Source organism: Hetaerina americana, unplaced genomic scaffold, assembly GCF_022747635.1.
Source record: "Hetaerina americana unplaced genomic scaffold, ioHetAmer1.1.p SCAF_12, whole genome shotgun sequence".
In the NCBI taxonomy this organism is placed as follows: domain Eukaryota; kingdom Metazoa; phylum Arthropoda; class Insecta; order Odonata; family Calopterygidae; genus Hetaerina; species Hetaerina americana.
The window spans coordinates 96,634-117,566 of record NW_027286292.1 but is presented as its reverse complement, the minus strand read 5'-3'; the positions used below and the strand labels follow the sequence as shown (position 1 = coordinate 117,566).

General features: G+C 40.0%; 1 protein-coding gene across 1 annotated transcript; it reads right to left on the bottom strand.

The window, feature by feature from the left end:
• Positions 1-4,020: 4,020 nt before the first annotated feature.
• Positions 4,021-20,802, bottom strand: LOC139685784 (uncharacterized). The gene is made up of 4 exons (XM_071582901.1): positions 20,714-20,802; positions 16,492-16,552; positions 12,644-12,726; positions 4,021-4,200 (listed from the first exon to the last, which is right to left on the bottom strand). The coding sequence occupies exons 1-4, from the start codon at positions 20,747-20,749 to the stop codon at positions 4,021-4,023; spliced, it is 360 nt and encodes a 119-aa protein (XP_071439002.1). The 5' UTR covers positions 20,750-20,802.
• Positions 20,803-20,933: the final 131 nt, after the last annotated feature.

Sequence of the window (20,933 nt, the reverse complement as noted above, 5' to 3'; positions counted from 1 at the left end):
CTATCTCGCCGGAGTGTGCAGAGTATTTTTACTAATTTGCCATTATCCACAATTCTTGTCCCGAGAAGGGGTGTCATTCCGGAAATTGAAGGTTTTTTGTAGGTTTCCCCGAGCAGCTTCCAGGTCGATGCGAGGCTTTTTCCTCAATTCTGTAAAAGTGTATATTTCGACGGTTTTCGCTATTTACGTAACTATTTTCACGTTCGTCGTTTTTAAGTGGTTCAATACGACAACTGCTTTTCGGGTGAGGGATAATTTCATAAAGGGACCGAGACGACTTGATATTAGGTTTAAGTGAGATTTTACCACGTTGTACTTTTCTCTTTCTCCGTGTGGGTTAACTTATTTCAATGTGGTTTTATTAAATAAACCAGTGCACAATGCATTACATATTTTCATTTTTTTATTTTCCCGCTGGGAACTATTTTTAACAAATAAATGACACTATGAAATTACTTGTAATTAGAAATATTTCTGGTGAAAAAATAAAAATGGCCAAAAGAAATTCATTTTTCTAATGATCTTGAATATTCCTATGGAAAATCAGCGCAGTCGCATAGAACATGACCACTGTGTAGGTGGTCAGGAAGGAAGTTAATTTGAACCAGGCCCACAGGAAGGCTAGGAAGTTTTTCACCACCGATCCCTGAAATAGATAAGGCAAGGGATTATCAATAAAATCTGTATTAGAAATCACTGGACTCTATGCCCACTAAAATCAAAAATAATTTCTGGAATACTAGGGACTTATTACGGTACGTTACGGTATCCAAACTACCAATTTATAACCACCACACCGCGCCACAGCTGGAGGCAGCAGAAACGGACGAAAGACGGCCTGCCGCCTTTACATCGCGCCCAGTTACGCTGCCTGCACCGCCAGACCCTCAGCCCCCAGGTGCTGCACCGCGCACACAGCGCGGCGAACGGACAACCCGATCTGAGAGACGCCTTCGCTTTCCGTCACATCTTGTAGAATTTCAACTATAATTTTCCCTTTATCTTTCGTTGTCTTGACTTCATTACCTAACCTGTCATGCTTCCACCACCTCTCCAACCTCATTCCTTGCCCGCGTCCCCTTTATCACCTCCCGTTTCCACCATTTTTCCAACGTCTTTTCTATACTATTCATAAGGAACTATAAAACAACCAAGGGGGTAATGTGGCGGCTCGACCCTTGAATCACCATTGAGCGCCATTACGAACGCGCCTTCGCCGGCAAGTGTTTTGGGTTCCGGCGTTCGCCACCAGGGCGTACCCACGCCGCCGGAGCCACTCTCGGACACACTCTCTCTGACTGGCTCTGGACCGTCACGCGCGCCGCCATCGTGGTCAACCAAAGGACGCTGCTTTCTTTTCTGGCTTCGCCACCGCACGGCCGAATATTTACTGAAAAATTACTGTTCGATCGCCTCATCAAGGCTGTAATTTGCTTAACACAATAAACATTGTTAATTGTTAGGAGGTGTCATCATTTCCACCGCGATACCTCATTCAACATTTATATAAATATATTCTACCAGAAGTTTTGTTTGTTAAGGTCCATAGATACATTGCTCGATTTACACAATCATTTCCTCCAGTTCACTCAATCCCTCACCATTAGAGAATGATATTTGATGCAACAAAACAAATGAATTTTTGTTCAATTAGTGCATTTTGCTTGTGATGGAAAAATACCTTCTCCATATCCCCAAAAATCAACAGGATGAAATAAAATACAATTTGGAAGTATCAAAATAAAAATTTGCATAACAGGCTCCAAAACATCACTACACTCAAGTGCCCATGGGCAACTATGTATAGGTGCATCAAATATTTGTCTTTCAAAAGTAAAAAAATATTGTCAAAAAATGAAAAGTTATGTGAAGGTGAAGACATACACGAATAATTTTAGAAGGGCAAATCACAATGGATAAATTTTCTCAAATGACAATCCTTTCAGACTAGCATAATTTCAGAAGCATCATTGACACAGCTGAAACTATAAGCCGCACTATAAACAGAATTAATTCTATTTGTGGGCACTTTCTACACCCAACATCAAAATGATATCAAGTGAACACTTTTCCCAACACCCAGTGGGGAACATGGATTTTTGGTTCCTGCCACACCGCTGAAGTTCAGGGGTATTTCAAAGGGTCAAGAAGGGGGATTTCTTACCTACATTTCCAACACAGCTAGAGTTGTAGTCACTGTATTGGAGTTTTTAGTCTCAGCTGTGTTTGATGCCAACTTTGGCTTTTGCCCTACCAGAGTAGATACTCATGGCATTGTATCTTTCAGCAATGGTTTTGCTGCTCTGATAGAATTTCTTCCAAGCTACAGAAATGTGCACCATTCTCCATTATCATCTTCTACTGTTTGGTTGTGCATCAGAGGTTCATGGCAATTTGGCTTAGTTTCACGTGGTGCAATTTCATGATATAGATCCCGTGTACCCTTAGCCTGACGTGACATATTTGGCTAAGCTCAACTCTTTCATCCTGTTATGATTACCGTAATGATCATATATAGCCTGGATAGCATTCAATGGATTATGAATAGTTTGTGAGGAATAAGGGGCGGCGAATTGCAGTGTATTATTCGGCAGTTGTAAAAATAAGATGCCTCAAAATTGAATTGGATATTTTATATTGCGAATGGCTTAATATAAATAATATTTACTTCACACTTCACATGATATTGGTTTCAATATTTATACAATATAGCAATGGTACAAAGTGATCAAGCGGTTCTAGCAAGCCTGTCCTGGCACAGAAACTATTCTCTCTGCATTGACAGCACCCAGGGGCAATTTTCACTGAGGGACTCATGAAAGTAATAATGTATTTGTCAAACCTATTCCAGTCTCTATCAGCAAAACAGGCTGACAGCATGGGTCTTATTTCGAGGCTTTCAGATTGTGAATATTACACACCATTGCAGTAGATTAAGTTTGGTTTAGCACACACTTTTAATAAATGGCACAATCATTTGGAGGAGGTGCAAAGATCTCAGTAGACCACACAGCCGCTCTTTCGACGGAGGCTTGACCCCAAAAATATTTTAATAACCTTTTCTAGTTATTGCATTTACGGGCATTCGCAAAACAAAGGCCCTACTTGCAGTCAAAATCACCCTTCAGAAAACCCATAAGCTCCTCCCCCTTTATTTTACCCTTCATGGAAGATCAACATACATTATTTCGTACTGACCATTACTCTAAGCCCAAAAAGACATCTACCATGACGACTCACATCACAATTTCCCACAATACGTTTCATCCAACCCAGCTGTCACTGGTCCCTGAAAGATGGCTCCAATATTTTTACCCCTTCCTCTCCAACTCAACATGCAGCAATCAAAAAACAATTGTTTAAGCATCAGAATTTTGTCGAAAGTTTCTTTTTTCAATGCCAGTAAACATTTTCTTCCTTTTGCTCCCTAATATGCCCACACCAACTTTGACTTTACCATCAGATTGTTTTGGAATTGGTCAGCGGACAATTTAACAACAAGTCTAGGCTTACACAAGTTTGTTTCGGTAAGTCCTCCAGTTTCACTGCAAAACATTTTTTTACATTTCCGAAAAATTAAAATGGCCAGAATGCTAAGTAAAAATTCCCAGGTCCATGTCACAACTCCTGAGTTTTTCATTAACTTTGCAAATGTTTAGACACCTTGAAATAAGGGTGGTAAACAGGTATGACAATAACTCATGCTCAAATAAGACAAAATGCAGTTTTAATAACAACCTTATCTCAATACAGATTCAAATATTCCACAAATACTAAAGATATAACAATTCTTATGTTCACTTTACTTAAAAAAAAGGCTTTAGAGTCCAAATGTTTCACTGGAGTAACTTTTCCAGTGCTTTTGGACCTGAATAAAAACGTCTTCAAAATCTCCTCCTTTACCTACATTTTAAAAAATATGTACTCTTGTGAAATTTAAAAGTATAAATTTAAAAAATAGTTTTGTGAATGTTGACCGCATTGTAATCTACCCGTAAACTTCACTGGGAATGTTTTCATTTAAACTCTTTTCTTGTCATCTTCTTCTTTAACATCCACTTCCTCTTTCACTCGGGCCACCTCTTTTCCAGCTTCTTCAACCTCAGCTATTTTGCATGTGTCTTCCACTGCTTCATGCAGATCAACCTCTTCATCCACCATTAGATTTTCTAAATTAGGTGCGTTGATCTTTTGGTTGATCTGATAAGGTAATATGAGAAATTAATATGCAGATAATGTTATATGCCAAAATGTCAATCATCAACAGAAATTGAGGGATCTAATTACTGTTTTTAGTATATCAAGTATTCACACTAGAGGTAAAAAGTAATCATAAAATAAAAAAGTAAATCATAAAATCTGAATCTCAGGATATAAATAGTTTTGAACAATGTTTGTTATTATCCATTTTGAAGCATATCAATTAAAATTCTGGCAATTCAACTCACAATGAAATTATTACACTAAACATTGAATGCAATTTCTGGTTTATGAGAAAAAATGCACAATTTTACAAGGATTTGCATATGAAGCATGGAGAAATGCATGATCACAAGCTTCTAAGATTCTCATTAGCCTACTAGATACCCAAAAGAAAATGTTCAAAAGATCATGAATTAACTTGGCCTGTGACTGATGGCATACATTCATTCCATAGGAAATTAAAAAAAATAATCATTAAAACATTAGTTTATAAAACAATAACTATTTTATGTTTTGTAGGTGAAATCATTTACTAGAAGATCTCAATAATTATAAAATTGGAAGCAAGATGAGATAACTCAGCGTCACTCTGAGTATTCGAATAGATGGTACACAACCGCACCACATTCTTTGCTGGAAGCAAACACTGTTTCAAGACACTTTTAGCATAGTTCAAAATATTTCCCACCCATTTTCTATGGACTGTTACCCATATTTGTCCAGTAATGCCATAAAAACCAGAGTACAGGAAATTGCACATTTATGAATAAATTAAAAAAGAGCAGGTTTTTTCATGCAGATATTGAATTATCTATTGATTAAAAGATACAAATAATTAAATTCATTCTTTGCGTAACACACTAGGTAAGTGTGTCAGAGAAATTTATTTGGCTCAGGTAAGTTGCTGCTATGGTAACAATAACTGATCTGACAGCATAAAAAAACAATAAATATTTCTGTAAAAGGTCTACGAGAAACATATAACGAAAAGGAATGAGCGAAAGTTCGGATAAAACTCATTAATTTAATTGGCATTATGAGCAAATAATTTTGAGAACAATGGCTCAGCAAAAGGGACCAATCATTTGTGTAATCAGTGGGTTGGCTCTCCCTGTAGGCTAACCTAGAGTAACCGGACAGGCAATTTATACCAGCACTTGAAGCTGTATCTTCCAAGACCTTGGTACCCAATATTTTTATGATCTTACAGTAATGCAATCATAAACTGTAAGATCTCATCTATGTTCTATGGGACCTTAGTCAAATATAAATTAAACAGCCAATAAATTTTAATGGCCATTATTACTAGGATTTTTATTATTTATTAAAATATTTAACTGTGCATCAATTACTTCTGAAAGGGGAATACAATTATGATCTTACTTTGGCACCGCTTCCAAATAAGAAATACGGTGCATATGTAGACATTTTTATACATAATATGCATACAACTACGGATACAGATTCACCTTGTACATCACATTGCTAAGTGTAGATGCCAAGTGAAATGGCACACCATTCCATTCAGCAGTTTGCTGTAGGCAGTCCAATGAATCAGTTTTGGTGTGTGTGCATTGATATAAATGAAAAAAATCTAAGCATCGGGCAAAGACAAAATTCTTTGTACAAGGTTAAATGCCAACCGAAATCATCCAAGGATTGTAAATGTGTATTGCTACTCTTCTCCTTCAATTTCCACGGTGAAAACGTGCACAACTGAGTTTGAACGTGTCCCCGAGAGTCTCGGAGATGATCCAATGAAGGACATCTGATAAGTGCAACCACACGAGAAATCTTTGGAAAAAATGCATGATATGACATTATAAGACAAACACAGGAAGGTACTTGAAATTGCAAATACTGTATGACTCTCAAAAGAATGTGTCGGTCACATTTTGCATGAGGAATTACACATGACACTTTTCAAACAGTGCTTTATGTACTTAACAAAAAACCAGAGTAATATTAAGCATTGATATATGACAATGGATGTAAAATGGATTCGCCGTTAGACACCAGACATTTTTTGGGATGCAAAGAAAATTCTGCTGATTGTCTTGAAAAGGTTAAAAAAATAACTGGGGAGTACTGTTCGTAACTTCTAAAGGACCTGGTCAAAAAAATTGGTGAAAGCAGACCCGGCTTGCAGAGGAGAAAACCATTTCCCTTCATAGCAATGAACGTTACCACTAAAGTGAATGGAAATTGAGGGATTTTTACTTTCCGTACGAGATGACTGTGCAGCAATAGAGATTTTAGAGGCCTCAAAAACCAAAGGTAAGCCAATTTAAGGAGCGATTGGTAGTACACCTCACTAACTGCTTAAGTGCTCATAAGAAGTCAATGTCATCGAACAAAGGTGGTAGAGGCCATTTTATCTGCATCTTCGCTATACCCTACAAGGCATGTGGTGGGGGATGTCAGGTTACAAGCCATACATACAAAATCACAATCATTACTCATCTACACAAATATCAGTTTGGGAATAAGCTTAAACTAAGTTAATCACACAAAAAGGGGTTATTATATGGAACAATATTCAATAACAAGATATGTACAAGGTCCGTCTCAAAAGAAGTAAGACTTATTTTTTCCTGGGTAAACGGAAGGATGGGCGGCGGTTTCTCTGGCTAGGTTCAAGGGAGGGGAGTCTCCGGAAAGGCAGGAGGCCTGTGGCAGTTGGCCTATCTGGAGTGTGGATTGCTGGTTTTCGAAACCCTCACAATGTAACCTCATTACTGTAGGAAGTGGTTCTTTCGGGTTTTCTTCCGAGTGTATCCATTTTTCGGACGATATTTCGCCAACGTTCCAGTTGGCTTCCTCAGGTCCACTGAAGTGCCGATGCAGGTTTTGGTCCAATTTATATACCCTCCGTTTACCATTACCATTGCTTTGTCAGGAAATAGACTCAGTTTACTTGAAACTTGATAACTGATGTATTTATTGTATAAATGGAACAATAGTGGACACTTCCTTGTGGGCCACCCGATGAGCTGCTCACTTGGTCAGATGATCCATTACGAACCTTTGTTCATGGCCTGTTGAAATTATAATTACGTGCCCTACAATTTTGTATGAAATAGATGGGAGGGAGACGGGATGGTAATTTCTCACATCTTCTGTTGTGCCTTATTCATACATGGGCATGCATTGGCTACTTTCCAGTTCTTGGGTGCTAGGTGATCATTTAAGGATGTATTAAATATTATAAATACAAAACCAATTCGGATACCATCATTATTTACACACAAGCAGGGATTTGATGAGGGAGCAGGGATTTTACCGAATTTGTTTGGACTTGTATCTGTAAGATGCCATTTAACTCCAAGAGAAGACATCACAATTTCAGAGACAGGCTCATGGAAGTGATCAGGTAGCAACTCAAAATTTTTCCGGCGGGGGATTAAAAAGTGCAATGAAAACAATGGTTTAGTGTACTAACTTTTTCTCTACTGGCACTGTTTTTCCCCATTTCTATTTTAAATTGGTACTGTCGACTTATTTCCCTCAACCTCCCATGAATAGGATTCAAGTGCTTATGAGTAATTGTCCAGATATTTACTTAATTATTTTTGAATTCTTTTACGCCTGGTGACATGCTTTCCTAGCTAATGCTTTACCTGTTTTATATTTTTAAATTTCATTTATAGCTACACTTGTCCTTGTATGCTCTCCTTATTTTCAAATACCATGCCATTTTGCTTTCGAGTACTTGTAGCATCTAGGTTCCACCCTCTTGACTTTTTAACTTCCTAGGTATGTATTTTTCTAACGCAGACTGCATAACACAAGCAAGGTACCACACATGTTCACTCACGTTCTCCGCAGCTACTACACTCTTAAAATAATCCTTGAAGACTGCTACGACCCTCGCCTTAATACATCATAATCAACCCGGTCGAACAAGTAAATCTTTCTTTTGAGTATCTAACTTTTCCCAATTATCACATTGACTTTCAATTACACTACACAGTGGTCACTATAACCATTGCAATATTTAGGACACCTACCAACAACTTTTTAGCTAATAGATCAAGTACATTATTTCCTCTTATAGGTGTTAGTACCAACTGCTTGAGTTCCATGTAAAAGAGACTTTAGTCCTACATGACTCCTCGTCCTTACCTCCTGCTGCAAAACAATTGTTTCCATTACAATGTCTCTTAATTAAGGGTCAAACATGACAGTATTTGTGAAGAACAAAGAATACCTAGGCATATCTAACAAGTCTCATGAATACACCCGCAATTGAGAGGCTAAGAACTTTCCCGTGAAGTGAAGTGTGCCCTTCATTCTTTATAGACCAGAATATCCACCAAATTCCCAGTTTTCCAGAAGAGGGTGATTCCCAAGTTTTACATGCTGGTGGAAATAACACCAATTGGACCTTTGCTTTACCTCATTTACATGCGAGTATGACTCGTGAAATATTTTAACGCCTTCAAATACAAAACCCTCTCTAACATTGGCTCTCAGCAACTCGGGAGATATTATTCCCATCAACGCCACATGGACAGTCCCACAGTTTTCTCATTCACTTCTAATGGCAGCAACCAAGGACGACTGTGAACATTTTTCTGACATTCAGACTACAAAAACTAATTTTTTTAAGGTAATCTACCGGTTAAGGTAGGTTTTTCGATGGACACAACTACCAAACAAATATTTTGTGACTACTAACAAAACACAACCCTAAATTCTACTCTACACCAGGTCCCTCTTCATCTCTGAGTACTTTCTTCCGCCCTTCATCCCATCCAACATCCCTATCCTGTTCCTTCCCTTTCCTCTTTTGCCCAACATTCTACCCTCTATCACAGTCTTCAACATCCCACTGCCGGTCAACACCCCCTTCATCCACTTTTCCTGCCTCCATAGGATTGCTCCCAACAAACCCCTCTCTTCGCCCACCATACCAAGTACTTCCTCATTTGTTTTCTTCTCTGTCCATTTCACCTTCTCCATTCTTCTCCACACCCACATTTCAAAAGCCTCCAGTCTACGTCTATCCTCCTGCTTCAATGACCACGTTTCCGCGCCGTACATAGCTACGCTCCATATCAAAGTTTTTACGAGTCTTTTCTTAACATCCTTACTCAAAGTCCCCGTCATCAACTCCCTCCTCCTCGTGAAAGCCTCTTTGCCTAGCGCAATTCTTCTCCTGACGTCCCTACTACTTTGACCGTGTTGGTCCAAAACACTACCGAGATACGTAAACTGTTCTACCTGCTCTATTTTTTGCCCTCCTATTTTAATGTTAAGCTTGCCCTTTTTCTTTCTAGAAAATCGCATAACCTTTGTTTTATTAATGTTGATTCTCATCCCATACCTGTCGCACTGAATTTCCAATTCACTCAGCAATGCTTGCAGCCCCTTGGCTGACTGACAAACTAAAGCTTGGTCATCAGCAAACCTAACTGATTTTACGAATTCCCCGCCCACTTTCATTCCTACCTCTAGTTCTTCCCATGCCTCTTTGATCATTTCCTCTGCATACAGGTTGAACAGCAACGGTGATAATGGGCAACCCTGCCTTACACCCCTTCCTAACACTGCCCATCCTGACTCCCCGTTTCCCACCCGCACCTGAGCAGTCTGAGACATGTACAGGTTGCGGATTTGCCTCCTTTCCCTCCAATCTATTCCTATTTTCTGCAATATACTCATTAGTTTTTCCCAATTCACTCTATCAAACGCTTTTTCGAAATCTACGAAACAGGCAAATACCTCCTGGTTGTGTTCTATATTCCTCTCGATTAATAATCTCATTACTGCAATGGCATCACGCGTACCTCTCCCCTTCCTAAACCCAAACTGATCATCCCCTAAGTAATCATTTGCCCTACTCTCTATCCTTTTGTTTATGATCCTGAGAACAACTTTAGCTGCGTGGGATATCAAACTAATTGTCCTATAGTCCTCACATGACGTGGCCTTTACCTTTTTCGGAATCGGAACTAAAACTGCTCTCACAAAGTCTTCCGGCCAGATTCCCTCCTCATAAATGCTACGGATCAGCCCATATAGCCTCTTCCTCCCACATTTCCCTAAGCATTTTAAAAGTTCCACGGGAATGTTATCTACCCCCACGGCCTTATTTAGTTTCATCTCCCTTAATGCCCTTTCTATCTCATTGTCTAGTATGCCTGGACCTAAGCTGTCTTCCTCTACGTCATTTTCTTTTTCAATGTTTAACTGTGTTGGTCTGAGTTCTTTACTATACAGTTCTTCTATATACTCCTTCCATCTCTCTTGGATCTTTCCTGCGTCAACTATTACCTTACCCGCCTTATCTCTAACTATTAGCATAGCTCTTCCTTTCTTACTTCCCGATAACGATTTAACTTTGCTGTACAGCGCACCGATTTCACCCTTCCTCTGAAGACTTTCCATATCCTCGCACTGCGTCTTCCACCATGCGTCTTTTGCCTTATTTGTTGCCCGCCTCAATTTATTGTTCAATTCTTTGTACTTCATTTTGCCTAATTCTGTATTTATATTCTTCCATTTTCGCCGCTCATCCATCTTTGTAATCATCTCATCCGTGATCCATGGTTTCCTAGTCCTTTTAGCGTTCACGGTTCCAATAGTGTCTTTTGCGGCTTTAGACAACCCTTTTTTGATCATTTCCCATTTTTCTTCGATAGTAATAAGCCCTTTACCATCCTCCATGATATTCTCTACCGCCTGTTTGTATTCCTTCCTTTTCAACCCATTTAATGCTTCTACATTCCATTTTCTAACTCGCCGCCCCTGCCTTATCTTTTTGAAACGTACGCTACATTTCATAACAACTAAATTGTGGCCTGAGTCCGCATCCGCTCCCGGAAAGCTGTGGGAATTTATCACACTATTCCTAAACCTGTGTCTAACCAGGATATAATCTAGCTGATATCTTCCTGAGTCACCTGGCATTTTCCATGTATACCTGCGTCTTTTGTGGTGTCTAAACCAAGTGTTGGTGATGACTAACCCCTGTCTCCTGCAGAACTCAACTGCTTTCTCCCCGCGGTCATTCCTCGTGCCCAAACCGTAGTTGCCCACCTCATCACCATCTCTTCCTTCGCCTACCGTCGCATTCCAATCCCCCATCACTGTCAAATGTTTCCCTGCAGGAACACACGCGATCATGTCCTCTAACTGATCGTATATCTTATCGACCTCTTCTTCCTTATGGTTGCTCGGTGGCATGTATACCTGAATAATAACTAAGTTCGTCGGTTCTGCTTTTATCTCCACTAGTAGTATTCTATCCGTTACCTGCTCTATGTTGACTACGCTTCTTCCTACCTCTTCATTTAATACTATGGCAACCCCTCGTTGGCTCTCGTCCCCACCGCTGTATATTATTCTATACTTATCACTCCAGTAATCCCCGCTATCTTTCCATCTCACCTCGCATAGACCTAAAATATCTATATTTCCCCTTTCCATCTCTCGCTTAACATTCTCCAATTTCCCTGTCCTCATCATTGTCCTAACATTCCACGTTCCTATTCTAACTAATTTTGTGTTCTTCTCCTGCGTCTTCTGTCCTGCTGCGGCTGGTTTTCCCTTGCAAGGGTTTCGTGGGATGACGACCGCGGAAGCCTTGCCTCCCCCGCTGCCGGGCACGACACACGGCCGATTGGGCCGAGCCCCGTGGTTGCCAGGACTCAAAATATCTCTATTGTCCATCATATTTTTCTAGGGAATGATAATTGAGGTGGTTTCCCGTTGCCTTCCTCAATAGTGTTTTTAACGTGACACCATCACTTACTGGCCGCCCCACTGGGGTCAGACGCCATTGCAGCCGCCTCACTGAGGAACAGACGCTGCGTGGACTACCTTTCGTCTGGCTCGTAACCTTCGACCTATCTGGCATGGGTGACCCTACCAGGAGCAATAATTATTACTCCCGCCAGCACAGCTCTAGGACAAAAACTAATATTAACCTGTTATTATTATCAATAACTTCAAGACTTCTAATGATGGAAAATTTATCCCCTATATCTGGACAGAGGAACAAAGACATCCCCGCAACCACAATGGCACTTTAAATAACAATGATTTTCTATAAAATTGCTTAGAGGTGACTAAAGGTGGGTTTATGCCTGTGACCCTGATATCATACACCGACTATTACCAGAGAAAAAATGCATTATTTTGTTGTGCTTTTTTTTGGTCCCACCACAGCTGGGACTGAAAAAAAGCAAAAAAAAGGCCTATTTGAGAAGCACACCCATTGACGCTTTTGACAGACATGCTGCCTCGCAATAACATCCACAACACTGAACACCACACCAATTTGACTGCATATTTCAATGACCTGACACATTCTCAGTGACATGTCCGCAGTAAGACACCATGCAGAATCACAAAGAACTAGCAACTGATTAACAAGACTTACTAATAATTTTAATTAATCACATAATGAGATTGATTTGAAATGTGGACTTACATCTGCCAATGGTAGACTGATCAATCCTTCACCCTTATCTTGCTCAAGAACTTCAGTGATAAAACCCTTGAAAGGCTCTGAAACTGGTAAGGCACAAAGAGACAAGAATATCACTCTCGGATAAAAACAATCATATTTAAAAATTTGAGCCTTAGGATGAAACTAAAAAAAGTCTCCAAACAGGAGAAAAGACATTTTTTCAAAAAATATAGTTTGTAATCCAAAGATTTTGCGGGTACTTAATACCAAAGGAAAAAAAATTATTTCAAGGATATGAGGTCTGTTCAAAAATTTCCCTAACTTTAGTTATCACAAAAAACGTACTACACTGACAAATTATTGGTCAGGGTCCCCTTCCAAGTAATCTCCTTCGCAACACATACACTTACCCCCAAGGTGTTTCAACTGGTTGAAACAGTCCCGGAATGCTCATAGTAAGGTCCTGCATCGAATTTTTCTCTGGAATTGCGGCAAATGTTTTTTCTTTGAGCAGCCTTTTTAGTTTGGGGAAGAGAATTAAGTCACATGGGGCCAGGACTGGCAAGTAAGGTGGGAAGGATAGCACAGCAGCTTGCTGGCATGGCAGAAAAACCACTTGCCACTCCTCCTATGTACGCACCACTTTTGCCCATTTCTCTTCCTTAGGCGTTTCATAACCCCCAGGTATACACCTGTGCTGTCTGGCCTTTAGGCAGGGATTCGTGATGCAATACCCCCTTTGCATATAAAAACAGTCTACATCACCCTGACATTTGAGCAAACTTGTCAAGCTTTTCTGGAGTGAAGGGATGGTTCACCAATCCATTGTGAAGATTGCACTTCTGTTTTTTTGTCATACAAAAAAAACCCATTATTCCTGAAATGATTCCGGAGAAGAAGAATTCATCCTCTTCAGCTCGATCAAATTGTTCCTGACAGACTTGAAATGGATGTTATTTCTGGTGTGCTGGCATCAGACGAGGCACAAAGTTGAAGGTGACTCCACAGCATGAATAAATCCAACATCTTAATCTTAAGTAAGTTCCCTGACAATCAAATATGCATTTGCATGAACGAGAGGGTTCACTCTCTCATCAGCAAACGTTGATGGTCTTCCTGAATGCTAGTCATCTTCCACAGATTGCCGCCCCTTTCTGAACCACTCATCCTATGTTCCATAGCATCCTCGCCTTGATAATCAACTCTTAACATCCAAAATTTCCATGATGGAATTGGACAATTTTACACTGAATTTCACAGAACACAAAGCTGCTCCATTAAAGACCTCTACTTCATGGGTCCGACTTCTTGCCATGTTCCACAGACACCCCTTTCAAGCAATGTTCATTAACTATAGTCACATTGATGACTGTAACTAATCAACTAAGTGCTTGACGGTAGGAGTGCGGGAAGTTTCTATGGACACAACACCACCAATTGGATTAAAAAATATCCCCCTGGAGGCATGCTGTAAAATAGTTTCGGGAAAAGTTTGAACAGACCTCATAACCACTGTTTCAATTTAAACATTTAAAGTAAAATGAACATACATTTCTTTAAAATTTGTTCCATTTGAAACTGCAAGTTTTTTCATGATCCAACAGGACTAAAAACTTGAAAACTATCCAGATCACTGTCCTCGTTGTTTATTGCAATGTTAGACACTGGCTGCCTGGCTGTGAATCAAATCAATATGTGGAAGGCTGCTTTCCTTTAGGCACAATTATTTTTACATCTGAATCAAACGGGTAATTTTGCAGCAGAAAACAACTGCCCCCAAGGGAACTGCTTCTGATAACATACTTTTGAGGCACTTCATCGCCAAAATATCCAGTCTTTGTAATAGGCTGGTGAAATTCAATGAAAAAACACAAGGTAGGTATGCAAATTACAGGGTTTCATATTTATATTTCTGGAGGTTTATTTTGATACGATTGCATACTACCTTGATCAAAAAGTTCCCGGAATAACCACTGTGTGGCGCTCCCATCGTTCCGATTTGAGTTCTGTTTTTTTTGTTAAATTGGTACATCTGTTGTTGATATTCCCTTTAAATCTTAGTGTCATGACTTGACATTTGCAAAAGTTACGTAGCCAAGAGTACATCTATCTCTGTGTGTGTTGGCGATTTTTTACAATTGCAGAAATGGATTTAAATTTGCAACAACGAACTCTAATTAAATTTTGCGTAAAAAACGGATTTAGTGGCGCACGGACGTTGGAAATGTTGGAAAAGTGTTTCGGCAACGATTCTCTAAAAAAAACCGTCGTTTACCAGTGGCACGAGCGGTTCAGAAGTGGTCGTGAGTCAATCGAAGATGATGAACGCAGTGGCAGACCATCGACATCGAAAGTCGGTGAAAAAATTGATAAAGTAAAAGAAATGTTGGTCAATAACCGCAAATTAACCATCAGAGAAATAGCGGAGGACTTGAACATTGCCTATGGATCCGCCCAAGACATTGTGGTTAATGATTTGGGTTTCCGTCGTGTAGCAGCAAAAGACCTCAATTTCATGCAAAAAAGACACCGTGTTGACGTCGCAAAAGACATGATTTGCGAGGCTGAATCCGATCCCACATTCATCAAAAGGATCATTACTGGAGACGAGACGTGGGTTTATGAGTACGACACGCAATCCAGACATCAGGCAAGTGAATGGCGTTCACCAAATGAGCCGAGACCAAAAAAACCACGTCGTTTTCAGTCAAAAAAGAAGGCAATGCTGACGGTTTTCATGGATTACAACGGTGTAGTGCATCATGAATTTTTGCCAGACAGTAAACAAAGAGTATTATTTGGGCGTTATGAGACGTTTGCGTGAAGCAATTCGCCAAAAGAGACCAGAAATGTGGGCAGAAAACTCGTGGATTTTGCACCATGATAACGCACCGTCGCACAGTGCTATCATTATTCGTAATTTTTTGACGAAAAATGCAACAAATACCATCCAACAGCCACCGAATTCACCTGATTTGGCTCCCTGTGACTTCTTTCTGTTCAATCGAGTTAAAAAACCATTACGGGGAACGCGTTTTAGCAGCCGAGAGGAAGTAATGGAAAAATCGCAGGAAGCACTGATGGACATACCGAAAACCGAATATAAAAAATGTTTCGAGGATTGGATCAAGCGCTGGCATAAGTGTGTTGCAGTCGATGGGGATTACTTTGAAGGGGACAATATAGATTTAGATGAATAAACTTGTATTTTTAATTTTCTGAATAAATTCCGGGAACTTTTTGATCAAGGTAGTAATATCAAATTTTAATGCTTCACCTATCATTTTTATTCATGCAAGACTTGAACCATCTTGTGGCCCTTCTCCTTAGAAGCCTCATTAATGGCATTTACATTCATTAAATGAGTCATGTCTCAAGAATAAACATTATACTGACATTATCTTGGAAATTTACGGATACCAGCAGGATTCTCTCGACTACATTTGCCCCCATTGCCCACTTCCCTACAAGTATACTAATATGAGGTACATACAAAGTATAAATACGCAATATATCCTTGAGGGATATTGCAAGTTCTCTCAAGGACATACTGCTCTTCAACTACCTAAAACCTAGTTTTGTCAACTTGGCATTAACTGTGGCAGCCAACTGTTGCACATATTAAGCAATAATTTGACACACATATTTGACACAACCTACAACACTGATAGCGTTATTCTTTTGGAAATGAACTATGAAATGACAACAGTGATCAATGAAAGGCCAACATTTTGATCAAGAGCGGTTAAAAAATAAAATGTCTCCTAATTTGTCAAACACCCCTCTTCAAATGGGCACACCATACATTTCACACATCAGTGCATTAGGAATAATCATAAATAATCCATCAATGATGCATAAATACTCACTAAAATCTCCACTCCCTCGATCATCAAATTTCCGCTTCTTCTCCTCCATCAGGAAATCCTCCTGAAAAGAATGATATCAAATTGATGCATTCTCTTCATTTTAAAACGCTGGTGTCAAGAACTTGTAAATATTGATGCGAGAATTGCAAATAACGGTCTCTGACTGGTAATACCCAAGTTTACAATAATACATGTCAAGTCCAACCTACTCATCCCATGATATCAAAATTCTATCAGTCAGATACATATTTTATTTCTAGAGTAGTAGTAGTTTTGAGGGGAGGCGACCGACAGCTAAGGTCATTTGCGCCATAGGGGAAGGACAGGAAAGGATGAAGGGTGGAGAGAAACCCGGCGTCGGCATTAGCCTACTCTTTACGAAAGGCGCCAAGGGGTCCGCGGCTTAACGTCCCATCCGACGGACGGCGTACTCACTCAAAGTGCCCTCCACAAAGCACCGCTAGTAGGGATCGAGATACCTCTGAAAAATATTCAACACCGCCGGGATTTGAACCCGCGCCCTCAGGGTGGGAAGCCAGTACGTTAGCCCCCGCACCATCTCGATCCCCTTATTTCCAGATGAAGTGGAAACCCTCATTAAAGGGATATGGACTAAAATCTTCACAGAGGTAAAGAATGGATAGATTATAGAAAAGAGAGGACCTGTCAATAATAATATGTGCATTAAAAAGCACATGTATCTCCATACTATGGACCTAGAATATAATCAATGGGAAAATTTCTATAAACCTTCCCACTAGATGCATTTATTACATGACCATGGCAGAACCCAAACTGAAACGGTAAAGATATATATGGTATAGAAAAAAAGTATTGAGAATAATTTTTTTCTGACGTGAACGCATGTGGCAGCAAGCTTCCAACACACATGCTCGGTGATTGAGGGTATAATCTTCAACAAGTTCCAAGCACCTATCACCTGCCAGTGTTCCTTTATGCTAGATTGCGTTTTTAGCGGACCTCTTTCGAGTGACTCGGTGCCAGTGCAAAACACAGGGATCGATTGAACAGCAGTACGCTCTCAAATGTTTTGTTGGACTGGAGAATTTGGGTAAGGAGACGTTGAGCATGATTTGCTAAGTGTTTAAAGATGAAAACATGACACAAACTGATATTTTTTAAGTGGCACAAGCTCTTTAAAGATGGCTATGAGGGTGTAGAGGACGAGTCCTGCTCTGGATCTACACCAAGATCCAATGACCTCAACATGAGCTTAAAAGGATGAATTCACACCATTGGTTAAATGTGCACATGATCTAGGATTGTGTTAGCATTGGTAAGATTACAGTGCACAGCATTATCTCTGAAAATTTGGTGAAGTGAATGATCTGTGTTAAACTTGTCCTGAAGGTCTAGCCAGATGACCAAGAGCTGAGTCGAGTGTCTGCTTGCGAAGCCCTTCTGCAATGGCATCTCGACAATTCCCCAACCCACTCAAAAGTCCCGACTTGGAACCAACAGACAATTTCCAATTCCCAAAAGTGAACTCGTCCCTCAAAGGACACCACCATAGGACCGAGTGCCATCAAAGAAGCTTGCACGCATACCCTCAAGGACCTTCCAGGCACCACCTACCAGGGAACCTTTGAGTCACGGAAAAGCCCACAGCATAAGTGTGTCGACGCTCAAGGAAAGTACACGGGAGGAATTTTTAGGCATTACAACATCACCTGAAATAATTACTTTTCAGAAGCTCTCCCAGATACTTCTTATACTAACTTTGTACTTTGGACCTGGTCACAGAGAAGAACAAAAAATACATCCTAATGACCATGTGGGAGTTTATGAAGTAAGTTGCTAGCTTGGTGATTGGAGTCAGGAAATAAATGTTAACTTAACGTGATGGTTACCACAGGGTGGATTTTGCAAAAGAAATCAAACTGATCAAATGCAATTAAATTTAAACAAAGCAAAGTATATCTAAACATAACAATTCTCATGCTTCTATGATGTCAAAACAAAGATGCAATGAAAAATACAACGAGTCGCCGAGATACAGTTGAACCATGCCCAATGAGCACATGGAATTGCAAATAATTCACAAAATCAGTAAGAATATTTTTTTAACATAACTCACTTCACAACTTTTTGCATAAGGCATGATGAGGAGGGATTTCCTGGAATATTTGCATGCTTGCTGATTCAGAGGACTCATTTGTGTAATATCTCAGTATTGCTTGTTGTCACACATTTTTCCCAGCTAGAGTTCAGTCATATTATTTCTGATTTCTTTGCTCAGACTTTCAAAAATGTCCCAGAGGAAAAAGCGATAGGAGTCACCATGATATTATTAACCCTCTTAGTGCCGCGTTCAGCCAGCAGTACAAGCAAAATATGTGGAGGGTATATTAATCAAATGTATCATCTGGGGGAAAAAAATATCTTGAAGCCATTTTCAAAGATATCCACATGCAGTTGTTTTGATTGAAGAGTAACTGAATTAGGTAACATTAAGGCATGAAATTTACATTGTCTGACAAAAGAATTGGAATTGTAACCGTCTACTAAACAGGAACAATTTTTTAGCAATAAAATTTGATTTAGGGAAACAATAGTAATACATTATATGTAACATTTTCTAATGAAAACACTTTTTACTAAACAAAATTAACCAAAAAGACATGCAAAAACATTACAAAAAATAAAGAATTACTTTTGAGGAGCATAACTTTCCGTCTGCCACTGTAAAGTCACATTTTGCACAATAGTTTGTTCTAAAAGGTGTTGTTCAATCATTCATCTAGCATCTCCACACCTTTTTTTATAATTTATGCATACTGTTTGCGACCTCTCTCTCCTGGATGTAAACAGGGTGCGTTCTGAAAGTAATGCAATCAAATTTCCCTTGCCGCTCCTGCTCCTATTGGTTGGAGTGGGATCGAACCCCTTGGAGCAGGTAGTAGAGGGGGGAACTCTAATCATTGCTTCAAAACCATTCTCAGGGCTCTCCAAGCTGTGGAAGTGGCAGGGCGTAGGTTAATGCTAACTTCTACACACTGACCGTGCCAAGAAAAAAATTAAATTGACGATCAAGCAACATCATGCGATTAAGTTTTGTGCTCTGCTGAAAAAATCTCTCGAGGACACAAAGAAAATGATTCCCCGAGGCTTACCGGGACTCTGCTCTGACCAACTCACAAGTTTCAAGGTGGTTAAAGGCCTTTAAGGAGGGCCGGGAAGAGGTCCACGATGAACAAAACTCTGGGCGGCCATCGACCAGGAAAAACGACGCCAATGTGGCTCGTGTTTGATAATTGTTGGACTCTGGCCATTGATTGAGTATCAAGATGGTGACCATTAAACCAATGAACTGAACTTACTACTGTGTAAGTCTGCTGTTGTGCTTTGCATTGCTACTGAAGATTTAGCGATGATGAAAGTGTGCGCCAAGCTCGTGCACATGGTGTTGTCAGACAACCAAAAGACCACCTGAGTGGAAATTTCAAGTGAGCTCTCGCAAAGTATTGAAAATGAACCTGATTATTTGGACCGCGTCATCACTGGCAATAAAACCTGGATTTTTCAATAAGACCCAGAAACAAAACGCCAAAGCTCTTGAGTGGCACACCGAACAGTCCCCCAAGCCCAAAAAGGCAAGAATGAGCAATCAAAAGAGAAAACAACGATCATTTTCTTGTTCGACAGCACAGGAGTTTGTTCCCCCAGGACATACAGTTCCCGCTGCCTACTACGTGGATGTGCTGGACAGACTCGGAAAAAGGGTCATCAGGACGAGAAAAGACATCTCCGCTACCTGGCAACTCCATGACAACGCACCTTGCCACAATGCTCTACAAGAGCACGAGTTCCTGGCCAAACATCATGTGCTAATGCTACCCTACCCCTCTTATAGCCCTGACTTTGCCCCAGCAGGATTCTTTTTCTTCCCTCGTATTAAGGCAGCCCTGAAAGGAACCCATTTTTCATCCATAGAAGAGATCCAATCAGCTGCCACGAAGACCTTGCAAGAGGTCCCCGAAGATGCCTTTCAGGGCACATACCGGTCATGGCAGTTGCCGGAAAAAAATGTGGCGAGGCGCCAAAGACAGTCATTTGAAGAAAATTTCGTGTTCATTCAAATCTGTTCATAAATTAAAAAAATTGCATTACTTTTGGAACGCACCCTGTATTCCACCACAAATTGCACAATTCTTTTTTTTACCTTGAATAGACACTCCAGTCTAGTGTTTGATCTACTTACACGAGGAGATATGCAACACTCCAACCCCTGAGGCATTCCATCTCAACAGACTCAATGATTCTTGCAGTGTATTTGTGCTTAGTCATCATTGTTGTTGGGCTGTTTTCTTCATAGGAAAAATAAAAATGTAAATATTTTTTCAAAACCCCGTATGATTTCACCACTACCTTGTATGAGAAAAACAGCACCACAACTCAATGCCAAAAGAGAATTGTGTTCA

Bases quoted from the DNA above. Each gene is read 5' to 3' on its own strand.
- LOC139685784 (XM_071582901.1), bottom strand. From the start codon at position 20,749: ATGCCTCAGGGGTTGGAGTGTTGCATATCTCCTCGT. The intron at 12,727-16,491 runs GTGAGTATTTAT...GTGCCTTACCAG, and splicing joins TCGAGGGAGTGGAGATTTTA to TTTCAGAGCCTTTCAAGGGT. The intron at 4,201-12,643 runs GTAAGTCCACAT...TTACCTTATCAG, and splicing joins TCAGTCTACCATTGGCAGAT to ATCAACCAAAAGATCAACGC.